Source organism: Pteropus medius, unplaced genomic scaffold, assembly GCF_902729225.1.
Source record: "Pteropus medius unplaced genomic scaffold, Ma_sr-lr_union100, whole genome shotgun sequence".
Taxonomy (NCBI): Eukaryota; Metazoa; Chordata; class Mammalia; order Chiroptera; family Pteropodidae; genus Pteropus; species Pteropus medius.
Genome location: NW_024349804.1, coordinates 11,063,433 through 11,088,014, shown reverse-complemented (window position 1 = coordinate 11,088,014; position 24,582 = coordinate 11,063,433). Strand labels below are relative to the sequence as shown.

General features: G+C 53.1%; 1 protein-coding gene across 7 annotated transcripts in view; it reads left to right on the top strand.

The window, feature by feature from the left end:
• The window catches only part of STX18 (syntaxin 18), a 103,171-nt gene that overhangs the window by 70,964 nt on the left and 7,625 nt on the right, over nt 1-24,582 (top strand). For all 7 annotated transcript variants that reach the window (XM_039838199.1, XM_039838201.1, XM_039838198.1 and 4 more), the window contains 5 exons: nt 3,427-3,542; nt 5,132-5,209; nt 5,373-5,439; nt 15,322-15,419; nt 20,847-20,935. In XM_039838199.1, coding sequence (XP_039694133.1) covers nt 3,427-3,542; nt 5,132-5,209; nt 5,373-5,439; nt 15,322-15,419; nt 20,847-20,935 — 448 coding nt within the window. The remainder of the gene's footprint in view (nt 1-3,426; nt 3,543-5,131; nt 5,210-5,372; nt 5,440-15,321; nt 15,420-20,846; nt 20,936-24,582) is intronic.

The window sequence follows — 24,582 nt, the reverse complement described above, 5'->3', positions numbered from 1 at the left end:
TCTGAACGCCCCCCTACCTATTATGACGCGAGCGGTCCCCTGGCTGGTGGTAAGGAGTATGGACCCCAGAGCTGGGGTGCCTTGCTTCAAATCCCAACTCTGCTAATTACTTGCTGTGTGACCTTGGCAAGTTACTTAACCTCTCTGTGTCATAGTTGCATCGCGTGTAAAATGGAAATTATAATAGTACCTACCTCATAGAATTTCGAGTATTAAGTGGGTGAATATACCTGAAAGACTTAGAACAATGGGCAGTGTTAATGCATGGAAGATGTTACATAGTTGCATAACTGTTAGCCTCTGTCCTATGATGTAGCACGTACACAAACCTGCGGTTCTTGCCTGTTATATAGTTTATTGAGAGCAGAGTCTATATTTTATGTCTGTAGATAGTAACAGTTTAATTTTATAACGTGTATTGCGCATATACTGTGGGCAATAGCATTGTATAGGACCTTGCCCATAGTATATGCCCAGTACACGCTGTGATGTTAATCTGTTACTATTTATAGTAAAAATAAGATTGTAGTCTTTAACTTTTGTCCATACCTTTTCAGTAGCTTATGAACAGAGTGTAAAATAATATAGTATTCTCTCCTCTCTATCCTCAGGAAATATCTAGTTGCATATTAAATCAACAGGCAAATAATGGTATTTTGTGATTTTGAACTTCCTTAATATTCTAATCAATGAAATAATAAGCAAATATTCCTTTAAATTTCTGAACCAGTAAATAAACTATCCACTTTTTTCTCCTTTCTTCCTGAAGTAAATTGGCTAATCCAAACCTATACCTAACAGTCTCTTTTAACTGAATCTAATACTTAGATGCATTGAGATCTGTAATAAAATTATTCCTCTTACATCATAAAGGAAATAAAATTAAAGCTTGATAAATTTATGTATGCACATCCTATGAGAATATATTTTTTGGAATTATTGCTCAGATAGTTAACCTTTTCAAAATCATGAGAATTTTGTTATTGTGATACTTAATTTGGGAATCTGTCACCAGCAAGCATTCATTACTTTTGATGAATTTGTTTCTAATGCTCATTATATCTCTAGTGCTGTTCTTAAAATGTCCCAGAAAAATAAGAGCCCGAACCCTTCTTCGGGTTGCTCCATCTCCTCATCTGACACGTTCTGAACTTGGGGTGCTATCTTTGGCCAGCACCTACCCCTTTCCTTCCACACCTGTGTCATCGTCCGTGCTCTGTATCCTAGGCTTCTCCTCATTTATGTCCACGCCCTGCCGGTCACGTCACCTATTACATGTGTCTCAGGCTGTGCCTCCTCTCTCCCCTGACGAGGTCTCAGCCCAGGCTTTCGTCATCTCTCCCCGGACGCTGCACTGGAGTGTCATCTGTCTGCAGGCCAGCCGCCATGAGGAACCCATGCAAAATGCAGGTCCCTCTGTTTAAAATCCTCCAGTCGGCTAAGTAAGCGGTCCCCAGCTTCTGTACTGCAAGGCTCCTTTCCAGTGATAGAGGAATATTTGTCTTTTATATGATTGTTGTGTTTTGGGGAAAGCTGTCGATACTAGAAAAGCAGCCATGTGCGATTCAGTGAGCATTTTAGATGGAGGTGTACTTATTCATCATCATACCATTTACGTTCTTTCGAAAAATAGTGGGGACACAGGCGGACATATTGAGTACATCTGTGATACACGCATGCACATGTGCATATGCTGTGCTGTCCCTTGATGTAATTCAGGGGCCCCAGAGGCCGAAGCAAGGACGCTCGGTTCGCAGGGGCCACCGGTTTACTCCTGTTTTCCTGTTTCTCAGACGTGCCCTGGTGGGGACCCCACCTGCTGTGGTCATTCCAGCCAGGACCCGCAGGTCTCTGGCTCTCCTTGTGGCATGTCTTCCTCGCTGCCTGCCTGGTACCTCCCCGCCACCAACTGGCCACTACCCCCCGGGCCCCACCGTCCACTTCCAGACCAGCACCGTCACCGCCGTTCCTCATGCTCCCTGTTTCTGTGTCGGCCTCCCCTGTCGTGTGGGGGTCAGAAATGAGCCCTGTTCAACTTTGAACCCTCGGCCCGGCCACAGGGGCTGACGTTTGTGTGGGGTGGTGTTTGTGTGCATGCATGGGCTGCAAGGACCAGATAAGTAAATTAAAATCCATACACGAAAAAAGAGAACAGCCATGATCAAAATGGTTATCGGCACACCACCAGTGCCCCACACCCATGCCTTTTCTTTGTCAGTCCTGGGGACACCCATTACCTAATGAAGGGATACGGCATGCTCAGGAGAGACCAGAAGGGGGGGGGGGGGGGGGGGGGGGGGGGGGGGGGGGGGGGGGGGGGGGGGGGGGGGGGGGGGGGGGGGGGGGGGGCAGAGGCTGTAAGGCAGCAGAAGGTTAGGACTCGGAGAGATCTGTTCAGCCTTTTAAAGTTTTGCCTGAGAAGGCCTGAGACTCCAGAGACTATTCTGTATTTAGGTGATTGCACAGCATGAAGAGAAGGTATAAAAGGGAAGTCAGCACTAGAGGGCTGTTTGGGAGGAGGTCATGATGCCTGTCGGGAGAGCACTGTATAGGGCGTAACACGCAGGGGGAAGACAGACAGGGAGTCAGCCTGAGTGCAGTGAGCTATGTATGTGGCAAGGGGAAGCAATGGGTCATGTGGGAAGGTGGGGATCCGGGGCCAAGTAGTATCAGTGAGGGCGGGGGCTGGCGGGGGGAATGGAATGATTTGAGTCTCTACGTGTTCTGAGTTCCCTGTGACTTGATAGTCGGTCATGCTGATTTCCGCTGTAATGTCCAGCGTTTGATTAGGCAAACGGCATCAGTGCCAGTGACAAAGCTGCCGTACCCGCCTGGGCATCAGGAGGGTGAGCGGGGAGATACCGCCACCATATGCTGAGTTTCGGGGTGCTGCGCTACTGAAAGCGAGCACCCCCACTAGCTCAGTGACTTCAGGGGAAACGAAATGTGTTTCTCAAAGCTCCTTTATTGTGATTTTCGAAGACTGCTTGTCGACGTGGGGAAAGTGACTTCTCACGAGCCTCCGAGGAGCCTCCCAGTACTGCCCGGTGTCATTCTCCGGGTGGCACCCGGGCGGTCCCAGGGCACGTCTCCGTCTGTCCCTATCCTGCCTTGTCGCGCCGAGTCAAAGCCGCCACGCCTGACACGGCCTCTCCGCGCCCCGCTCGCTCGCTCGCTGTCCGGACGCGCCTGCCCCGTTTGGTCTCCGCAGGAAGCTTCTCCTGCCTGACAGCCTTTTCAAGTACTGGTTGCCCTGTCTGGACCATTCTCCCACCTGTCAGCCCGGCAGCTGCTCCTCATCCGATCAGTGTCAGCTTCAGTGTCACTGCCACAGGGAAGCCGTGTGTCCCTGCACACCCCGCTCAGACGCTCGCTGCCCTTTGCTCGTTTCATTTTGTCTCTCTCCCCCCCCGCCCCCCTTCGCAGCCATATCGTGTCCGAGTATGGGAGGATGACAGACACGGAACGAGACCAGATAGACCAGGACGCCCAGACCTTCATGAGGACCTGCTCAGAAGCAATCCAGCAGCTGCGAGGTCAAGGTGAGGCGCTCCAGGGACGCGGACGCCCGCGGCTCCGCTCGGCGCCCGGGCTCTCGTGGCACAGCCAGCGAAGGCTCCCTGTCTGTGTTCTTACTTCGGTTCGGGTTTTAAAACTTTAAAATCCCCCTTTTCCTGGTCATTGTTTTAGCTGAAGCTGTTAAAACTAATGAAAAGGCCATGATTCAAGTTAAATAAATGGGAGGAAGGAGGAAGAAAAGACCTCTCCAGACAGAACTGAGAACAGACAAACTGCATGTGTGTGCGTGAGCCCGTGTGCGCGCGTGCCTGCCTGGGCCCCGCTGGCATGTGGGCAGCAGGGGAGAGAGAGGGTGACGTAAGCTCTCTGCCCGTGCCCTCGCAGTGCACGATGGTAATGCACTCTCGTGGGCAAGAGGAAGGCTCCAGGGCCCTGGTTGCTGCGGTACCCGCCCCAGGTCTCCTGGGTTCTAGCCACGTGGCTGCAAGCAGGTCACTTAACTGCGCTGGGCCTCGGTCCCTGCATCTGTGAAGTGGAGAGCATTGCAGCGTGTCCCTCTCAGGGCTGCTGTGAAATCGGATTCCCGTAGCATGCTTAGCATTGCTTCAGCTCTCGTTCAGGGACGTTTAATTCCAACTGAGGCACCGACATGGTTCCCAAGTCGTGTCTCCTCCTCGCTTCTTTTCTGATTTGCTCAGGCAGGTACAGAGCGCGTGAAATAGCGTAGGGCTCAGAGTGGCCAGTTGCTCCTGTGCCCTTGACACAGTCGAGAAGTTCCGGCAGAGCCCGAAGGACCACGGGGAGAGTGATGGGGGTGCGGCCCTCCCGTGGCCCACAGGTGGCCAAGGCCCCGCCCTTCATTCACGGGGACACCCGAGGGAAGGCCCACGGACGTTTGTGCTGCCAGCAGTTAAGTGCCAAAGCCTGTGGCCTTGCGTTACACATAGACCCTGAACCTTGGTTTCCTCATATGTAAAACAGGCGTGATCGTAATTGCTTGTGGGTCCTTTGGATTCTTAGCAGTGCTACATGTAACGCAGTAGCAGGTGCCTGTGCACAGGACGCACCCAGCCTCTCAATAAACGACAGCTGTCTAGCAAAATAAATGGCCTCGACTCTTAGGTGATGCCACGGTGTGCAAAATAAGGGCGTCCTTGGGGCTAGGAGCCACGGAAGGCTTCCTGGAGGAGGGGGCTCTGACACAGTGTGAGGCCCCCGAATGTGAGTGGCTGAAGGCAGCGGACGGGGCATTCCAAGCCGAGCAACAGCACCGGCCCAGGCAAGAGGAGTGTGTGGCTTGAGTGTGACTTGAACATGTCACCTGAAGGTCAGCTTGAGCCTCAGATCCCATTAACACAAACCAGGCCGGCTCTCAAGAAGTGGGCCGCCCCGCACACGGTCGCTCCGTGTAGCCAGGCCCCTGGAACGGCGCGGCTGTGGGTTTTCTCCAGGCTCTATGTCCATCTCGTAAAGCCTGCTGTTTTGAAAATGTAATGTCACTGACACCAGACTCGTTTTCCAGATGCATTTGAAACAGTAATTTCAGTAAGAACCCGTTGTGAGGAGGCTGCCATTGGCACGGGGAGCTGAGCGCTGTCCTTCTCTCTTGCAGCCCACAAGGACATACCCTCCCAGCAAGTGAAGGAGCACAGGACCGCCGTCGTGGATTTCGTCGAAGATTACTTAAAAAGTATTGCACTTTAGCTTAAAGGTCGAATGTGGCATTTCACGGTAGCCGTGGTGCAAAGTAGAGCTTCGCTAGCCGAAGGCCACAGTGTCGCGTTATGTTTAATGCTACCTTTGCCTGGAAGCGGTTTTAAACGGTCTGTGTTCTGGTGTTTCCCCTGCAACAGGAGTGTGTAGACTTTACTCAGAACAAAGAGCCATCCGAGTTAAACGCGTGGTGGATAAGAAGAGATTGTAAGTATTGTCTCTCTCGGGTTCCTTAACGCGTGTTAGTAGTAGTAATGATACTGATCCGGAGCGCCGAAGCTGCACGGTGTGCCCGGCTGGGATTTCTCCACCAGATGCTGGAATCGTGTTTGTTCAGCACTGACCGTGTGTCAGGCCCTGTGCCAGCGGCTTCATTCGCTCACGACAACCCCACGGAGCAGGTGGCTTTTACCCTCATGTTACAGGCGGGGAGGCTGCGGCTTGGGCAGTCAGTGGGCTCGCCCGAGGCCCGCCGCCAAGTGGTAGCACAGCTGCGGCCTGCGCCCGGGCTCCTGGTCCCTCTGTCGTCTCATAACCCTCTGGGGCTGGCAGTTTTAGCCACTTTACCTGGGTCTCTCCGCCCCCCATGTTCCCTCCCTGCCGTGTCTGAGCGCGTTCTGGGGTGGGGGCTGGTGCGCAGCCAGCAGTGCTCCCCGGGACGCCTTCCTCAGGCAGCTGTGACACGCTCTTCCCTCCTGCCCATGCTCCCTGCACGCCAGCTGCTCCCGGTACGCACCCCACTTCAGCGCCCAACCCCCATTTTGTGCATATACTGTCGCGAGCCCCCTTTGCAGGTGAGGACACTGAAGCCCCTGCAGGTAAAATGACGTGCCTAGGGCCACACAGCCAGGCCACAGCGGAGCCGGCACCTGTCAGTTCCCCCATCTGTCCTCCCCACTGGGCCGTGCGCCAGCTTCTAGAGCACGAGGACCGGGTCCTCAGAGCTGCTGTCCTCACAGCCACTCGGCCAGCCCGAGATTGGACCCTAAATGAACATGGAGAGCTGGGTCCAGGCCCCGGCCCTTGTGGAAAGATTTTGGAGTGTTCTCTTTGAAGATAACAGTACGTACTGTTCGGGACTACATTTTCTGAATTCTTATTGTGTTTGGCGCTCTGCTAGGAGGATTTACAGGACTCAGCATAAACCCTCCTCATGGCTGTGACTTATTAGCAGGGACAGGGTACAAAGCCAACAGCAGAGGGAGAAGGCACATATGTCCAGAGTCCTCTCCAGTGGAGTTGTGCCGACCTGTGTGAAATGTCCACCAGGAAGCTCATTAGAGACCTACCGCTCGGGGATTTTCGTGGGGCGGTCACACAGGCACCTGCTGCCTGGCGTGAACCGAACCTCCAGGCCCCAGAAGAAAGCGGAGGTCAGCATGAGCCACAGTGTTTGCACGGTTCGGGCACAGTATGCCCCTCCGGCAGCTGGGGGCTGGGAACCAAGTCCAGGGGCCCAGACAGCAGCCCCAGGCCAAGTGACAAAGTTCTCGCTAGGGAGAGCAGTCTCAGGCCTGCTGTGTTAACGTGTCTGCACGTTCATGAAACAGCTTTGAAATTGCAAACACCAGCCAATAGAAGTGTTTATGGGAGACAGTAAGTGGGTGAGCGAAGTTATCTGTCAGCAAAACCACTTTCTACGCAAGGCCCCGAGAGCACAGGCAGGGAGCAGCAAGAGATGGGTCGGGTGCTACGTAAACATGAAGAATTAGCCAGCTCAGCCGGGACATGTCGTCATTGGTGAGGCCAGCAGCGAGTTTAGAGGGGAAAATGCTACTGCGAGGAGCCTTGCCTCGTGCCTCCGCGCACAGACTCTGCGGCCAGACAGCCTGTGTTCGAATCCTGGCCCTGCTGCTTACGAGCTGTGTGGCTTTGGGAAGGTTGCTTGACTCCTCTGTGCCTTAGTTTCCTCAGTATGGAAAATGGAAAAATACGTAATACCTTGTTGGATGGCACAAAATGAGTCAATACAGGTGAAACAGGTAGCGAATGGTTACTCTACGTTAACGTGTACTCGTATCTACTGTTAAGCATTTACCATGTGCCAGGCAGTGTGTCAATTGATCCCATTCACGCCTCACAGCAGTCTGTTAATAAATAGCAGCACCCCCAGGAAACTGGGGCTCACAGAGCGGGAGGGCGGGCCTGGCACCACAGCGTGCGGGGAAAGCTTGAACCCCAGGGCAATAGGGCGGGTATCCCAGGCGAGGGCCTCGTCCTGGCTGCTGAAGGCACAGCCGCTGGGGACGTGTGAGAGAGGGAGGGGGCGGTGCGCGCTGGAGGAGGAGTGTGGGCAGCCTGAGCGGTGGGTCCCGGAGGGGAAGGCGGGCCTCCAAGGGCGTGCCACCTGCCATCGAGACGACTGGACACTGGGTCTTGCCCGCCGAGGGAGAGATGCCAGTCTGCTTTCTTGCTGCGGGCAGGCCCCAGCACTTGAGACTGAACAAGTAACCCAAGTAAACTGAACAAGTACCCCAAATAAAGCAAGAAGAGGTTTTGCCGCCGCCTCCACAGTCCCTGGTTCTCAGCAGAGGCTTTGACAAATTAGGATCGGTCAGACGGGAATTGTTCTCATTTAGACAGTGCAGCCCAGCCTCGTCTCCTGCCACGTGGCTGCCCTGTGCCAGTTACTCTGAGCAAAGGACCTTGAAGGAGATAACTGCATGACCCTCCTCAGTGCACCCAGCCCCCTTCCGTGCTTTGCTCGCCTTGCTCCAGAGTGGACCTGCCAAACAGAACTTTGTCACTTCTTCGCATCCATGTCCTACGAAGGCTCAACTTCGCAGCACGCACTCGAGGCCCATGACGGCTGGACTGCAGCCCTTGGATTTATGCTCCAGCCACACTCGACTACTTGGGTTCTGAAGGGGCTAGTTCCTCGAGGCTCTGATGCCAATTCTCGCTGAGTTCTCTGTCCTGAACGCCCTTCATGTGAAGTCTCTGTCCCTCCCCGTCCATCTGGCAAACCCCCGTTACCCTTCCCGCCCCAGTGAAGGTGTCACCTGCTCTATGAGGGCTACCACTGCCGTAGGCCGTGTCATATGGTGGCTCCTTCTTCTGTGGGTCCCTGCACACTGTCATGGTCAGGGGTAGCACGTACACCCTGCGGGAGCTGCCGTCACCAGCCCAGCCCACCCCGTTACACAGCACGAGGCCCGCCTACGTCTGGGGAAGCCCCCATTAAGGATTGTTGAATGAGTGAATGACACATTTCCTAAATGACACATTTTAAGTAGAGTTTATTCATTGTCGAGTTGATTGGCTGGGTTCTTTGTTTTTGTTTTTATTTTTAGATTGGTAATGGTTATAGCTAAAACTATTTCTTCTAAAATAGACTCGAGAAACCCAGGCACTCATGTTTTATGACGTTTCTTGCTACTATCATATTTGTTTTGTTCTTGGTGAAAGAAAAGGATGTTTGTTGGTTAAGGAGCAGTCTGATTGCTTAGGTCGCTTCACCGTTTAAGAAGAAAGGCGTTCTGTGCGGGTATTCATTTCGCAGCGCGGTGGCCTCATGCTCATCTGTCATTCTGAAGGGCTCTTACTCCGAACCGGGTGGAAGTGCTTTGCTTATCTGCCAGGAGCAGCCTCAGCTGGTGTTTCTGCGCTCTTCCCATCGTGACTGTTTTCTCAGGGTGGCGCCGTTGTGAAATGTGACGCGTTTCACCCGCCCCGCGACCCCGCATGAGTCGATGGCGACACCTGCTGCTAGTGGCCTTGAGCTGGACATGAGGGACGCTGGTAACTATCACTGGGGTCTCGTCTCTGTAGTCCCGGTGCCTTGGTGGCCACAGAGTAGGTGCTCAATTAGTAGCTCTTGGGTGGAGGAAGGAATGGGCAGAGTCGGTCCTTCCTGGCTCCTCAGGACTAGACAGTGACAGCTTATAAACTGGAAAGGCTGTGGGCCACTATTGGACACAACATCGGCACAGGTGGCCTTGTCATCTCAAAGGGTTTGAAATATGCCCTTTATCTTCCTGGCCACTGTAAAGCACTAATATTTGATTATGACTTAAGTTGAAATAACCCCCAGGTGTCTTCCTGGGCACATACTCTAGTTGAAAAACATCTGAATTGGTCAGATATTTCCCCTTTCCAGAAAGTAATCAGATTGTGTAGCATTGGCTTTTTCTTGGGGAAGCGGTTAAAGGTGGCAATCCGGAAATCAGAATTAACCACTGATAGCCTTTTCTGCTAGTTCTGTGGAGACAGAATAAACTTTGTAGAAGTCCACACTTAAAATACGAGGCCTTTCCCTCCGAGTAGCCTTTTCTTTCTCAGCAAGCGGCAGGCTGCCGATTCTGTACTGCCCGTGACCAGCCGTGTTTTATGGCCTGCTGGTCGTCAGCCCATCGTTGGAACTCATCACTTGTGCTGTTACACGATGCTCTTAGGAGTGCAGACGTCCCGAGGGAGATTGTCCCGAGGGAGAATGGAGAAGGATAAGCCATACCCTCCCGAGAGACAGCCATACCTGCCCGAGAGACAGCGGTTTCTTCTAGCACCGGGTGGCTCATGGAACAGCAGGCAGGGGACGGGCCGCATTACAGCACCTGCCAAATTTGTCACAGTAGCTTGAAGGGAATTACCAGACGTTAGTGCGCCCTGCTGTGAATCCTAAAGGACAGAAGAGGTGAGAATTGGCTATGCTGTTCTGAGGAAAGCTGGTCCCCCGAGTAAGTGCTGCCCTGAGAACGGTTTCCAGGTGGCGAGGTCCCTGGTCCCTCGCGTTGTGTGATGCGGTGTTGGCAACTGTGGACACCATGCTGTGCGTCAGGTCCCCAGACCTCATTCGTCCTATAGTGGAAAGTCCGTGCCCTGTCCAGGTCCCCTGCCCCTGACCTTGTCTTTTTCAGTACCCAGAACAGTGGTCTTACTCACATCTACAAAAGGGGTCAGCAGACTGACCCGTGGGCCAAATCTAGCCCTTTTATATTTTTAAAGGTTTGCAAAACAAAAGGAAAAAGGAATACAAGATAGAAACCACATGCGGTTTACAAAGCCTAAAATATTTACCATCGGGCCTTTTTCGTGAGAAGCGTGCCGGCCCCTGGTGAAGGCAGGCTCTCCGAGGCGAAGGGCTGTCTTTCGTTGTGCATTCTTTGCCGTCCGTCACAGACCGATGTGTGTTTCCCACCGTGCAGGACGGGTTCCCCCGTCAGGTGACCCGCCACAGTAGTTCGATGACGCCTGACCTGGGCTGGACCCTGCTCAGGAGACGAGGCCACTGACTCGGGGGTAGTGTCAGGTCGTGTAGATGTTCTAAGTGCTCCTCTTCAATGCCACACCTGCCTCCTAGCAGCCTGCTGACTGTTTGCGGTCTGGTTCACGGACCACACTTTGAGAAGCACTGACCTGAAAACCACCTAGTGTCTGGTGTGTACCCAGTAAACACCTGCCGCAAGTGAGTGGACGATGGTGCAGGTGGCTTAATCACGGCAGCGTGAGACGCTTCTTGCTCCGTGGGAGCACACAGTACCTGCTCCTGAGTGGACACCTAAGTTGGAAGCCACTTTCTAAATTACAGTACTACCATATTACATGTCAAGTATGTCTTCTTTCTCCCTAGAGCCTTTATTGGGAATGTAAAAGAAATATCAGAGCTGCACCTGGAATATGAATTATTTTTCTCTAATATTTGTGTAGGGCTTTCCTTAAGATTTGCAAAGAATCTCTCCCATATAGTTTCTTGTTCCAAAACTGAAAAACTCTGTTTCTCTTCCTCTTTTCTTTCTCCTTTTGTTCTTTTAAAATTTTAAATAAAATCCCAAGATTTTTCAAATAAGGGACCTGGAAAACAGATGGTGGCCAGGTAGAAACTGTGTTGATTGCAGTTATGAAATGTTCAGCCTTCAGTAAGAGAAATTAATTTAAATAAATCATGGGGCATAAACTGATCTTTTTGATGATTTTAAAAATGGGTTTTTTTCAAATCGCCTTCAACTAGATAATTTGTAATTTTCCTGAGGGATTTCAGTAGACATTCTGTGTATAATTAGATCTGTTTTTATCATTTAAAAAAAAAAAGCACTCAACTTTGTCCAAGTCTGCTGCATTGCAGCCTTCTCTTCACCTAAAATTGAAAACTGGCACACTAGCTACTCTGGGCACAAAGGACGACAGACATTGAAGAAGCCCTTTATTTAAAGCCAGTTAAGCCCTTCCCCTTTGCGGACGATTCAGTCGATTCAGTCGTGCAGCTGAGGTGTGGGGCGGAGCACGGTGGGTGTGCATGGTGACGGGGCGAGTTCCCCGGAGCAGGGAGGGGTGGCAGTGGAGATGGCGGGTTGCTTATACACAGAGGGGCTGATCCAGTAAGCAGATATCTCAGGACGATGGATATGTGAAGGGGAAGAAGCCAGAATGAGCCCTGTGGGGTTGAATTGTAGTTAAAGATACTGGTGCGAGCTCATGGTTTGCAGTTTACCTGGTGATATAAAAATGAATATGGTTACAAATGCGTGTGTATGTATAGGTATGCAGACGAATCCGTATGTTTCTGGCACTGTCCACTGAGAGGGCCTGGAAGCAGTGACACTCCAGCAGCAATAAGCAGACTTCACACTCAGATCTTGGCTTCTGAAAAGCAGTTTCAGCTTCCAGGAGCCATGACTCCTTGGAGAAGTGACTGACTCTGGGGCAGGGAGAGTGTAAAATGAGCCTGGGACATTTCGTTGTCCTGGAAAACGAGGAAGGGCTCATAAAATGATAGGACATGCAAAAGGGACACAAAGCCTTTTGAAGGGGCTTCTGCTGGCCGAGCTGGAGACAATTTGAGCATTAAAATAAATGATAGTAGCAGATTATAACCCATTGATTAAAATAGGACATCATGAACCCATGTAGATAGAAATAAATAAATGAATAAATGGAGAGCTTGAAATTGACGGTTCCATAGTGTCAAAGCACTCTCTCCTCTGTCCTGATTAATGACAGAGGGGGAAGGAGTTGCTCTACTGTGGGGAAGCCTGGCAGCCACCACCCTTAATCGAGTGATCACAGTGAAGTCACACAACCTGACAGGATCCAAGAAGAATGTGAAGAGTTTCACTTATTTTTTAATACCAAAGATGCTTAACCTGAATCCAACCACAAGCAAAGGGCAGACAAAGGCAAATTGAAGGGTGTCTTATAGAGCAGGGGTCCCCAATCTCCGGGCCGCAGACCAGTAGTAGCCTGTGGCCTGTTAGGAACCGGGCCGCACAGCAGGAGGTGAGTGGCGGGCGGGCAGGCGGGCGAAGCTTCATCTGTATCTGCAGCTGCTCCCCAGCGCCAGCATCACCGCCTCAGCTCCGCCTCAGACCATCAGTCAATAGATGCTCATAGCAGCACTGGCCCCTGGTGCCACAAAGGTTGGGGGCCACTGTAATATAGAGGAACTGGCACATTATTATGTACCAAAGTCGCAAAACTCAAGGGAAGACTGAAGAACCCTTCTGGACTGAAGGAGACTAAGGAAATGATGTCGGACGCAATGTGATCCTAAACCGGATTATTGCGATAACTGGTCAGAATAGAATGGGGCGTGGGGAAAGGATGGGAGTAGTTCATGGATGTGAGTTTCCTGATTTTGAGGGTCATATTCTGGTTGTGTCGCAGAGTGCCCTAGTGTTTAGAGAATACTAAGACATCAGAGGTCAGGGGCGTCAGGTCGGCTGCTTCTGCTCGGGAGAAAGGGTTCTTTGTACTGTGAACTTTTCTTTGTGATTGTTTCACAAGAAAATAAAACACACACACAGTAGCCCATCTCACTCATCGGAATGGCTAAAATGCACACGGCAGATGCGGGGCACCTGGCTGCGGAGCACCTGGCTCTCTCCCCCATGGCTGTGGGAGCATAAAATGATCTTAACGGAAACAGCCGAGTGATTCTCCAAAGTTAAACGGCCATCCTGTGACCTAGAAGTTCCATTCCAGCAGGTTCCCGAGGCCCAGGCTAAGCTCTCTGCCCTTTGCGCCTGTCAGAATCTCACTCCTCTTTCAAGATCCTGCTGCGTGACACGTACCCTGTGCACCTCAGCACTTTCAACACTGAATTGATCGTAGTAAGAATTCGTAGAGTACGTACGTTTTACCTGGTACTGTTTCCGGTCCACGGTTTCAGTTAGTCTTCGCAACATCTTTGGCAGATGTGATGGGAAGGGTGCTGGAAGCCAGGGGTCCCATCATTCAAGAAGGGAAAGGGAGAAAGCTGGAGTGCCCCAGGGTGTCGGGTTGGAATGAAAGGTGCCGGGAACCACTTCGCGGAGACGGAAGCTGGCCCAGCACCATTTTCTCCGTTTGGCAGATGAAGAAACTCAAGGAGAATTTAAAAAACCTGATACGTGGGAGAACTGGAGGTCACACTGCAAGGAAGTGGCAGACTAGAATTCAAGCCCAAGTCCAAGTGCTTCTTTCTCAGGCGGTCAGCTAGGGGTATAGGAAGGACCCAGTATCCACTGTCAAGGTCATTCGTGGAATCACTGGGGTAACCCATCAGATAAGACAGCCCAAGAGGACAGCAGGCTGGTCCTGCTGAGCAGCATGGCCGAGGAGAAGGCTCCCCACCACGCGAGCAGCTTGTGGCTGCCACCCGCCCTCTGCCCTGCTGACCTTTCTAGACTCCCTGAGTCCTCCCCGTCCACAGCACCTCCCAGAATCAGCACTAGTTACTGGATTGATGCTGCAGAGCAGCCTTTCTGGAAACTCGGGTCCTTTGGGGAAAAAAATAAAAATCCATAGAATGGTCTCTGCGGCCAGGATATTTGGAAAAGACATCCTTTCTGGAGCTCCAGAATGTATTCTCGTGTAGAAAGGCTCTGAGGAGTCCTGGAGTAAAACACCCGTATAGCTTGGACTCGGCTTTCTCGGACGCGTTTGACCGCAGAAGTCCCTGCTCGTGGGACCCAGGGCAGGTGTGCCCTCCTTGGAGCACTTGTCAGAGCCTGGCCTTGCGGTCACAAACACAGCCACATATGACCTGTGACCTGGGCAGCCCACTAACTTCCATATACCTCGGCTTCCTCCACTGCTAAAAGGTCTTTAGCACTAGTACTCACCTTGTAGGGATGGCTGGCATCAAATAAACTTGTCCATGTGAAATGCTTAGAAAAATGCCTGGTACGTAGTAAGCCCTCCGTAAATGCCAGCTGGCATTAGATTCATCCTCACACGTATTTACATTGTTCTTTTTATTCATAGCCTCTCTGCCTACTACCATGAACTCGATCATAGATCTTTTTGGCTCTCTGCCTATAATCTTCATGGCGCCGTGTGGATTCCAGGAAAGCCATTACAAGGCCCGTTGTTTCATAACGGACTTTTTTTCTCTCCTGTTAGCCTTTTACTGACAGTTACAAAGTATCCATTCATTCAGCCTACATTTATGAAATACTGAACGCCAGGCACACATCTAGCATGTCGGGCTAAACACGTGCACTGCGGTGGAGCCGGGTGGATGATAGACATGAACTAGCAAGGTCATTCCGGACTGCGGTGACCACGTGAAGCAGGCAGGCAGGCGCTGTGTTGCAGCCACGGAAGGAGGCCTTTTCCAGATAGGAAAGTCAGGGGAGGCCTCTCTGAGCAGGCGAGGTGGGCCCAGCCCTGCAGGCGGAACATAGCACAGCCGTGGGAGGAGCTCGGAGGCAGGAGGCAGCACCACGTGCAGAAGCCTGGGTTCCTAAGACAGGTCGGTTCCATCCAGTGGGTGTTTAAAGGCTTGCACTTTTATATTTAAACTTTTGTATTGGTGTAAAACAACCAGCTTCCTGGGTTTGTTGAACGTGGTACAGTCGGCCTTCCCTACCCACGTGTTGAGTGCGGTGTCAGTACGTGGCGGGCCCTGCCTTTCCCTCAGCACATGCTGACCTCCCCCCCCACCCCCGGTGCCCTGTGGCGCACTGCAGACGGTGACATCGGCACGTTGTCTGTGATAAGTGCCCCGCTAGCGATATGTCAGGGTGGTCGCCGGGCCCAGAGGCAGCGGCTCTGCTCTCCAGGGCGGGGCACAGAACGAGCGTGCAGGCATCACGTGGGATTCCCGTGTGTTGCCCAGACGGAATCCTGTTGCTGAAGTAAATCACATGATTGCTAATTATTTATTTTTAGATCTAAGCTGGAACCAGAACCAAACACAAAGACAAGAGAATCCATGTCCTCTGAGAAAGTTTCACAAGATCCTTCAAAAGACTCTGAAGAATGTCCAGGTATGGATCAAAATCAGAGTCTTCCCTTGCATGTCTTCTGTATAACATGTTAGCAAAGATACAAAGCAGGAGAAGAAGGCGAGCGGTCCCAGGGAGCCAGTGCTGTTTGCATTCGCAGAGTTTGTGAGCAAAGGAAACACGGCCTTTGTTCTGTCGCAGTCGGATTTAATGACCGCTGCTGGGGCAGGACGGGAGGACTCCCCCTGTCCTCCCCCAGTCACCGGGGAACCGGCAGGGTCCACGAGGAAGGGCCTGACGTCGCTGTGCCCAGGGAGTTGGAGACAGGGGACTTAGCATCAGGAGGAAGCGATGGCGTCTGCCCGGGGGTCTTGCGCGTCAGCCTCGGGAGAGGCGGTGTGCTGCCTCCCTGCCCCCAGGCACTGCCCGGTGATCTCGGGGCACTGTCAGCGCTGACCCTGCATGGGGCTGACCAGCCCACCTTGGGATGCAGCGTGTGATTTCAGGGGCCTTCGACAGCCAGCGGAGCCAGCAGGACACAGTGCAAGTCTGGGTTTATTTGCTCCCTGTCCTCGTGTGTGCTACAGGGCCCCTGACTGAGAAGAGCTCCCAACACGCAGTGGGTGCTTAACAAATGCGGGTCTCCACCAAGTCTGGAAACAAAGGAACATGCGTGACGTTGTGGAGATATTCAGCCTGTGCTCAGGCAGTACGGCCACCCAGCGTAGGGAAAGCGTGCTTGGTGTGCTCTGCCTCAGACATGGAGCAGGTGGGGTGTGCTGTGCATGAACCCAGGATGGTGGTGTGCCGAAGCCGAGAGTCTTCTGCAGCCTCCTCTTCTGTATGATGACGGTGGCTCTTGTTTACCGTAGGTCCCAGATGCCAGGCACTGTCCCGATTCCTTACAGATGTCACTGCCATCCGTACAGCTGTCCTCTGGGGTGGTTTCACGAACCTCTTTTTGTGAAAGGCTCCCAGGGGCTGGGTAACTTGTGCACCTGTGCTGCCTCCCCATGTAATTTATTTTCTGCATTTTACGAGGGAGGGAATTCTGAACGCCTCCTGGCTTTATAAGCCTGGAAGATGCCAGAGGCCCTTTCCCTGCATGAAAACAGCTTCAGTGGAGGAGGGCAAGGAGACTCACGGTTAGCGAGCCCTTCACGAGCAGGGGTGTCAGTAGATCCGGCTTTATTGGATCTTTTGAGTTGTTACTGTAATTATTTTGCATGTAAGGAAACAGCTTTGGAGAGATTATATAACCTGTTCAAAGTCAAACAAGAAAAGGCGGCTCCGGAATTGCAGGTGGGTCCCTATCTTTGTAGAGCCTGAGCCCACCCCCTCTGGTGGCTGCCTGCCTCCCAGAGGCCCTGTCTCCACTTGTCCCTAATGAGGGAGAACCCCGACATCACCCATGAAGTTACGGGTCCCTGTTTTTCCTAAAACAGTGCATAGGGATAGCATATCTAAATTTACTCATGCCAGACAAAGCATACTCATTCATTCGTTCAAGAAATATTATTGGGGCTGATGAGAGTGGGGCGAAGAGATTTAGCAGCCTGCCCCTACTGGGCCCCGAGCCCACACTGGGTACTGTCGTGCCGGGTGCTGTGCTGCATGCTGGGGATTCGGTAGTGAGCAGAAAATGGGCACGCCTGCGACAGTCCAGTGAGCAACAGATGTCAGTGGAATAGTGACCCAGGCGAGTGTACCATCACCGCGTGTGCCGTGAAAGAGAAGGCCTGGTAGCAGGAGAGCTTTGGCCTGCCAGAGAGATCGGAGACCTTGGTATTGCAGTATGCCCAGGAAAGACAGACACGTGGCCAGGAAGTCTATGAAAAGATGCTGAGCATCAGTCGTGATCAGGGAAATGCGAATCAAAACCTCAGTAAGGTACTTACTGCTCCACACTCGCTAGGACGGCGAGAGAGAAAAAGGCAGAGAACAGCAAGTGTTGGCGAAGACGTGGAGAGATCAGAACCGACACACAGGAAGGAGCTCTCCAGGCAAAGGCACCGGCCAGTGAAAAGGTCTGGGAGGGAGAGAAGAGCTCAGCATACTTACACGCGCGCGCCGCACGTGTACACGCACGCACACCAGGGGCCACAGTTGAGAATCGCACGGAGGAGACGAGGCGGAGGCGCAGGGCCGATCATTCCGGCCCTCGGAGGCTGTGGAAGCGGTCTACTCTGCGTGTAGCCAGAAGCCCCTGGAGGGTCTTAGGCTGAGAGTGACAAGGTCTGGTCTGCGTTTAGACCTCTGCCCGCTGTGTGGAGTCAGAGAGGAGTGAGGAAAAGCGGGAGCAGGTGGACTTGTTAGGAGCCATCGCAGTGGTCCCGACCAGATGACAGCGTGACCTTCAGGAGGCAGCGGTGGGGATGGAGAGACACGCCCAAACCCCGGTCATAGTGTAGGGCTGAAGGTTAGCTAGCAGGTAGGTGAGGGGCGTGAGGGGCGCGAGGGGCACGGGCAGTCGGGGCTGCTTCTAGGCTTGGGGCGCGAGCAGCTGGGCGGACTGAGGTGAAGAAAGCGGAAGGAAGGTCGGGTCCGGCAGAGGGCTGGGCGGGGCGGGCAGGGAGCGGAAACCATTCTGGTCTACGCGTTAGGGCCGAGGCACCCGTTGGTTTTCCAGGCGGAAACGGTGTGTCAGTTGTTGGAGGGAGCCCAGGGCTCAGGAGGACGACGGGGCTGGAGACGAGGCGTGGGAAACGGGGCCCACCGTGTGCCCTTGACCGTGCCCCTGCATCCCGGCCGCAGGGCCAGTGGGAGAGCCTCGTCACCCACAGCCAGCCTCCTGCTGTGCCCTCGCCTCTCGCCGGCCGGAGACAGGCTCTCCTGTCCATGGGCGTCTGATAAGTGTGTCGATAGTTAGCAGCAGGAGTTTTAATATCTGGGCTTTGAGGTTTTCATTTTCTTTTCAGATTTTAGTGCCCTTTTGAAACACGAGATGTAACTCGGACAAAAATACGTGTAGGCCTGGGCTACCACAGTTGTAGGCAGACAGTGGTTTCTTGCCCATTACACTCCTGTGTGTTTTTAAAAGGCACTAGTTTTGTTAGTTTTTTATTTAGTCGACAGCATTAAGCACCTCCGAGGTCACTGCGGACCTCTGTCCATAGCCAACATTCAGAGCTGTTTCTTCCATGTCCTCGCTCAGCCAGAAGGCCGTCTTCGGTGCCCCTTACTTGTGTCCTGGCCTTGGCCCCCAGCAGTGGGCGGGCATGTGGTCTTTGAGTGCTACCCTCCTCGGGTGGCCGTGGCTCCTGCCCTCCGGGGCTCACAGTGACCGATAAGATTCCAGCCCCTGAGAAAGTAAGTCGTGCTGAGAGGTGGCACGGGTGCAAAGGACAGCGTTCAGTTGAAGGCCAGGGGACTTCAGGAGGAGGTGGCACTGAGAAATGCGTCTAGACCTGAACACTGCCAGCTTAGGTGTTCTAGCAGGGGGAGCAGGTGAGTGATGCTCGGAGGGCTGGGATGCATTCGGTAGGGAGGGCAGTCGTGGGTCAGCGACACACCCAGGTGGGGGGCCTGGGAGTCAAGACTGGAAAGGTGGTGGGGCCAGGCCCCGGAGTGCAGACTGGAGGCTCCTGGCATCGGAGGGGCCAAGTCTGGGCAGAGCTGTGGCGCGGGGAGCACTGTGCTGCCTCTGATTCCTCAGTGGCGGGTCCACGTGGCTCCCGGCGGGTGCTGCATGGTTCGTGACAGTCCCGCGTGGCCCCCGGCGGGTCCGCCTGGCTCCCAGCGGCTGCAGAGAGAGCCTGCCGCTGAGCACGGTTCCCTTAACACACTCGCCTTTCCAGCTCAGAGCTGACTTCGTCTTGGTTCTGATGCAGACGATGTTTCTATGTCTCTAATTTTGATGTCTTTATCTCTTAAAAACGTAAAAGTAAAAGCTTGACCTGAGTACCGTAATGAGGTCAGGTAGGAGCCAGAGGGCCATGGGCCGGGCGAGCAGGAGGTGAGGTGCGGGTATCTCGCCTGGGGACCAGTGTCTCAGAAAACGCTGCATCAGTTTCTAAAGATGCTCGCAGCTTGTCTCCTAGAGATGTTTTTTATGTATGAAGTATGCATATGTTTATTATGTACTATTATACATGAAGATGTCTTATAAATATGAAAACAGTTCTAGCAAAAACAGCCATTTTTTAAAAAACCTGCACAGGTTGTGGATGACATGGAGCTTTTTTGCGACGACAGGTCCCAAAAAACCGTGCCGTTGTGCACGTGGTCTGCCTAACGTGCCTTGTCCACATCAGTGTCCACTTGTGTTCTTTCCCCTTGTCAGTCTCGGAACAAACCGGGTCTTTTGCGCGTGTCGAGGGGCTGACGTCAGCTCTGGGGACGTGCTGAGACTAAGCAAGGGGGAAAGCAGCGGTGTGTGCTCGGAGCCCTTGGCAACCCGCTGAGAGCTCAGAGGCACCCCTGAGACACCAGACACAAAGTCACCTTTAGAAACAGAGCCAGGGAGGGGTCCCCCCACCCCCAGCCCGTAAGCCACACAGGCGCCTCCAGCACACTCCTGGCTGGCGCAGCCCCTTCTGGGAGCCTGTGCTTCGTGGAGGGCTGCCACATGGGTGTGTAGGATCACGGCCCCAAAGTTCTCCGGTTTAAAATAGCACGCACTGCCAGCCAGCACGTCACGCCCAGGCGTCCGTGCTAGAGTTCAGCTGGCATGTGCAGAGCGCGACGGGCACGTGGCACCATCGTTCTGGTAAAAACCAGAATGACCAAAGGCTCGTCGGTGGGAGGACGGTGTACCCTTACAATGGAATGTCACGCAGCAGTGTAGAAGGAAGAGGTAGGCCTGTGTGGGCCGCACGGTGTGATCCCCAAGGCACATTGCTATCAAACCATGAAAAGCAAGTTTTAGAACAATACATAGCACCGACATCTTTGAGTTGAAACTCTGTGTTATCTGTGGGTTGAGGAGGAGGGAGGCAGGGGATCGCAGATCTGTTTGTGAAGATGCTCAGATCGAGTCTATGAGGCTACACCAAACAGCAGCAGTGGCTACTTCCAGGAGAGACGTGGCATTAGGGAGCGGTGTTTTCCTCTATTGCTTACATGTTTCTAATTTTTTTCACATTGAAAATACCTATATATTTTGCAACCTTCAAAAAGTGGAGGGAGGAGTATAAGTGTGTGAGTGTGTTTTGAAGTAAGATACACGTGATGACTGGCCCCAGACAATGTCCGTTGGTTTGCGGCCATTGCCAAAATCACTGCAGTACTGCAGGTGTGCATACGTCCCCCCTCCCGGCACACACGCACGCACACACACGCGCACACACACGCAGGTCTACACATTGAACAAGAACCGCACTGCCATGCCTGAGTATTGGCCAACAGGTAATCGAATTCGGACACAGCTCTAAGGTTCTGCCCCCTCTCACGTGTCTCATGTGCCTGCCCCCTAAGCCAGCCTGTTCTGAAATGAATGTATTGCTTTATTTTATTTTATTTTTTTAACAGAAAAGATTCCGGCCGAAGCACAACCTGAATTGGGACCCTGGGGAGATGGCAAAGGTGAAGATGAATTATCCCCAGAAGAAATACAAATGGTAATGCTATTCTCTGCTTAATCGTTTCTTTTTAACTGGTTTTAGTAAGACTATTTCATCGAGTAGGTCATCCTAAATGCCCTTGCCCTGATTTTTATTCTGAGTTTTAAAATTTATAAATAATTTAAATACAATATTTCCACTGGATTTCTTCATTCCTAGTGTGTTTTTCATATATTTTAAATTTGCAGTAACATAATTAAAGAAGAAATTGCCTTGGAATAATTTTACTAATATTAGATATCTTTTCAGCGGCAGTAAAATGTCTTCTAGACTAAATGGTCTTTTATAATTGCCGCTCTGGAGCTTTTTAATTGTTTGAATTGCTGGTGTGATGGTAATGTGAAAAAGCATAAGTAACAGCTGAAAAATGCAGAGTAACGCCTCAGCTGCTGTTCCCAGCTCCCTTGAGCTACTTGTCCCCCTTAGACAGTTGAAGACTATGAGGCACGAAACCTCCAAAGCCCTCCCAAGGTCACAGAGCCTAGAGCAACTGTGCCACCATTCACCCCGAGCCCTGGCTTTAAACCCTGCCTTTTGTCACCTGTCACAGCTCACGTGAGTCCCAGGTGGGATCTGATGGTCTAGCTGTGTGTAGCCAGCACGAGAGCCATGTGGCAAACTCACAGCCACCTGGCAGAGGAGTCAGCCAGCCCTCTGGGGGCCCACGGAGCAGTGTCACACGCTGGTCTGCAGGCCGAGCCCTGCAAGGGTGGCCGGGGGCTGCCAAGGGCAGAGAACTGGCTCAGAATCCTCCTGCTCTCCAGACTTCCTGCTTCTTCTCTAAGCCACCTCTCAGGGGGGCAAGCGACTGAGTGAGCTGCCCCATGAGGTGCACGCATCAGGGCACCAGGCACACAGTGGGCACTCGTAGTTGAGTTCCCTCAGCCGAGGGGCAGTTTATACAGAGAGGCAGTCCAGCTGTCCCCCTCACAGGGTAGGAGAGCCTGAGCAGAGCTCGGCGTCTCGGGTCACAGCTGCACATGTGTAGGCAAGGACTGTGGTGTGCATGCTGCACCCACAGCAGGATCAGCTGCAACTCAGCGGAGTTTCATAGTATTTTATATGCAGTTCGGCTTCACAGACATTTATCCACCGGATACGTGCTTTCCCCTTTCAAGTCAGCAACTCAGAAGCTCAGAACTGACCCCAGTGAAGGCACCATTAGCCGTGACACTCCTGGGACTCGCCTTGCAGGGCTCCCTCGGAGCCGGTGGTACCTTCTTTGGAATGATAAGCAGAGCTAGCTTTGTCCTTTGTAGACAAGAATAATTCTGAGCTAAGGAAGGAACTCAGACACCTTAGAGTGGCCCACCAGGCCCTTCCCCTCCAGCTGCTCACGTTCCGGATGCACCCTCTGACTGTGTGCGTGCCCAGTGCCCAGGCCCAGAGACGCGTGCCGGGAGCCTCCGGCATAGAGGGTGGCTACAGCAGGCCGCAGCAGGGTCCGGCTAGCCACCGCTGCCCCCGCAGCCGGGAGACGACGCGAGCCGTGCTGGGACGCGGCGGTGAGGCGGCGGGAGCTGCGTCCGGGGGAGCAGACGCTTGACACTCATCGGAGGACAGCACGCGACGCGACCGAGTGTGTGGGGCGGGCGCCTGGCGCGTTCTCACTGGGCAGGGCAGGGCAGGACGCCGGCAGTCAGGAGACGGCAGGGCACGCAGGCGGCGGGCAGCCTGGGGTGGGGCAGGACGTGATGGGTTTCATCTTGGACACGTGTGAGTTTGCGGTGCTGGCGGGGCATCCGTGGAGGTATCTGGTGGGCGTTGAGATCTGAGTTCCAGCTAGAGATACGAGTAACGGAGACAGCGCTTTGCTGGCATTTGAAACAGCGTGTACAGGGGAGAGAAGAGACGAGACATCACCCGGGGACCCTCCACTGGAGGGCAGGCGGCGGCGGGGCAGCCAGCAAACGACAGGAGAGAGCCATTAGGTCACACTCCCTTGACGGCAGACGTGTCTTAAAACCTCACCATTTTTCTCAGTTTGTACAAAATAATTTTATTAATGAAAATGATGAGTCATGTTCCTCCAAATAATGAAACGTGGCCACTTGTCTTTCCTGGAGATAAAAGTGTAGCCCACAGTCTCTTCATTAGGACTGGATGCATTTGTGTTTAGGCAGAATGTGCCTTCCATGTAGGACTTTTCTGCTGCACCCTCCTCGTCAGGGGAATAGCTGGAGGGATAACAGTCGTCTGCCGGGGGAGCTTGCCTCTCTCCTGTGCGCAGCGGCCGGCAGCAGATGCCAGGCGTAGAGGCCTCTGCGCGGCTACCTGGACGGCGGACCAGAGGGAGGCCGGCAGCAAGGGACGTGTCTGTAAACCGGCTGATGCTCGGTCCCCGGGAGAAAAGCCGAAGGAACGTGGGCTTTGGGACTAGACAGTTGTTTATGAGTCCTCCTCATATCACTCACTGTCCACGTACTTTGGGGCCAGAAAATTAGCCCCACGGAGCTTGAATGTGGCAAGAATCCACAGCCCCACAGACTCGCTGGGGATGTGAGGCTGCACGTGCGGGCGCGCGGCTGAGCCGATGCCGGCTCCTCACAGAAACACCAACTGTGCCCTGCCGCGTCCTCTGCACGAGCTCACACGCGGCATAGCGGACGCCTGCAAGGAATAACGTTGGCCTCACCAGGCTCTTGTTTCTGTAGCGACTCCTGACGGCCTCGCTTCCAGGCGCCGTCCTCACTGAGAACGCGCCAGCTGTTCCGTGTCGCAGTGACGGGACCAGCGAGACCACCCAGATGTTCGCTGTCGCTGCGGGCGGCTTCGGCGAGGCCCGTAGGCTTCAGTGTCTTCACGACGGGCTCGTTGACGTTCCGCTAACCTCTCTCTTAATTGGGAATGATAGCCAAGTACCACATCGCGTGGCCTGACTAACCCGAATCCTACTTAAAGAGGCTTAACTCTGAAAATGGAGAGAGAGAAATACTGCGCGATTGGTTTTAAATTGGAAAGCGTTGTAGCAAATTGTGGTCATAATTTATAATCACTGTTTTGGAAGTTTTCCTCGGGGTGAAATAATGAATTAAACCCTATAATAGTAATTTAATGCATTATTTCACTCATAGGAACAGTTGTTACGTGTTCCAAAACGGTCGCAGAGCATTCTGTGATTTCCATTATAAATTCCCACTTATAACTCGTGACGCAGGAGTATTCGTGCCTCGAGTGAACACAGGTCACGTTTTGTGGTCAGGCCGCCCGCGCCCAAAATGCTTTCTGACGTTGCACTGCGAACACGCCCCCTTTTCTAAGCCCACATTCGTTTTACTGCCTCCAGTGAAACCCCCTGCATTTACTGACATATTCCTTGGGATGATTTTTAAGGCATGAATGTGACTTCCGTTCTTAAACTCGCATGAAAGGTGTCCCTAGCCCCGGTCCCCTGAGGCCCCGGAAGTCCCAGGCAACTGACTGGCGGGGCTTGCAGGCTGTGGCCAACTCGACTCGGGTATGAGAACATGAGAATTGTTGGGGGAATCTGGGCGCCACAGACGCCAGAGCCGGGGTCCAGACCTGGGGAGGTTCCAGGCTCACGGGGGCACAGGTGGGGGGTCACGGTTATGGTCCCAGAGCCACAGGTGTGAAGGCGTTTGGCACAGAAATGGCACATCTGGAAGAGCCCAGAGAGGGCCTCA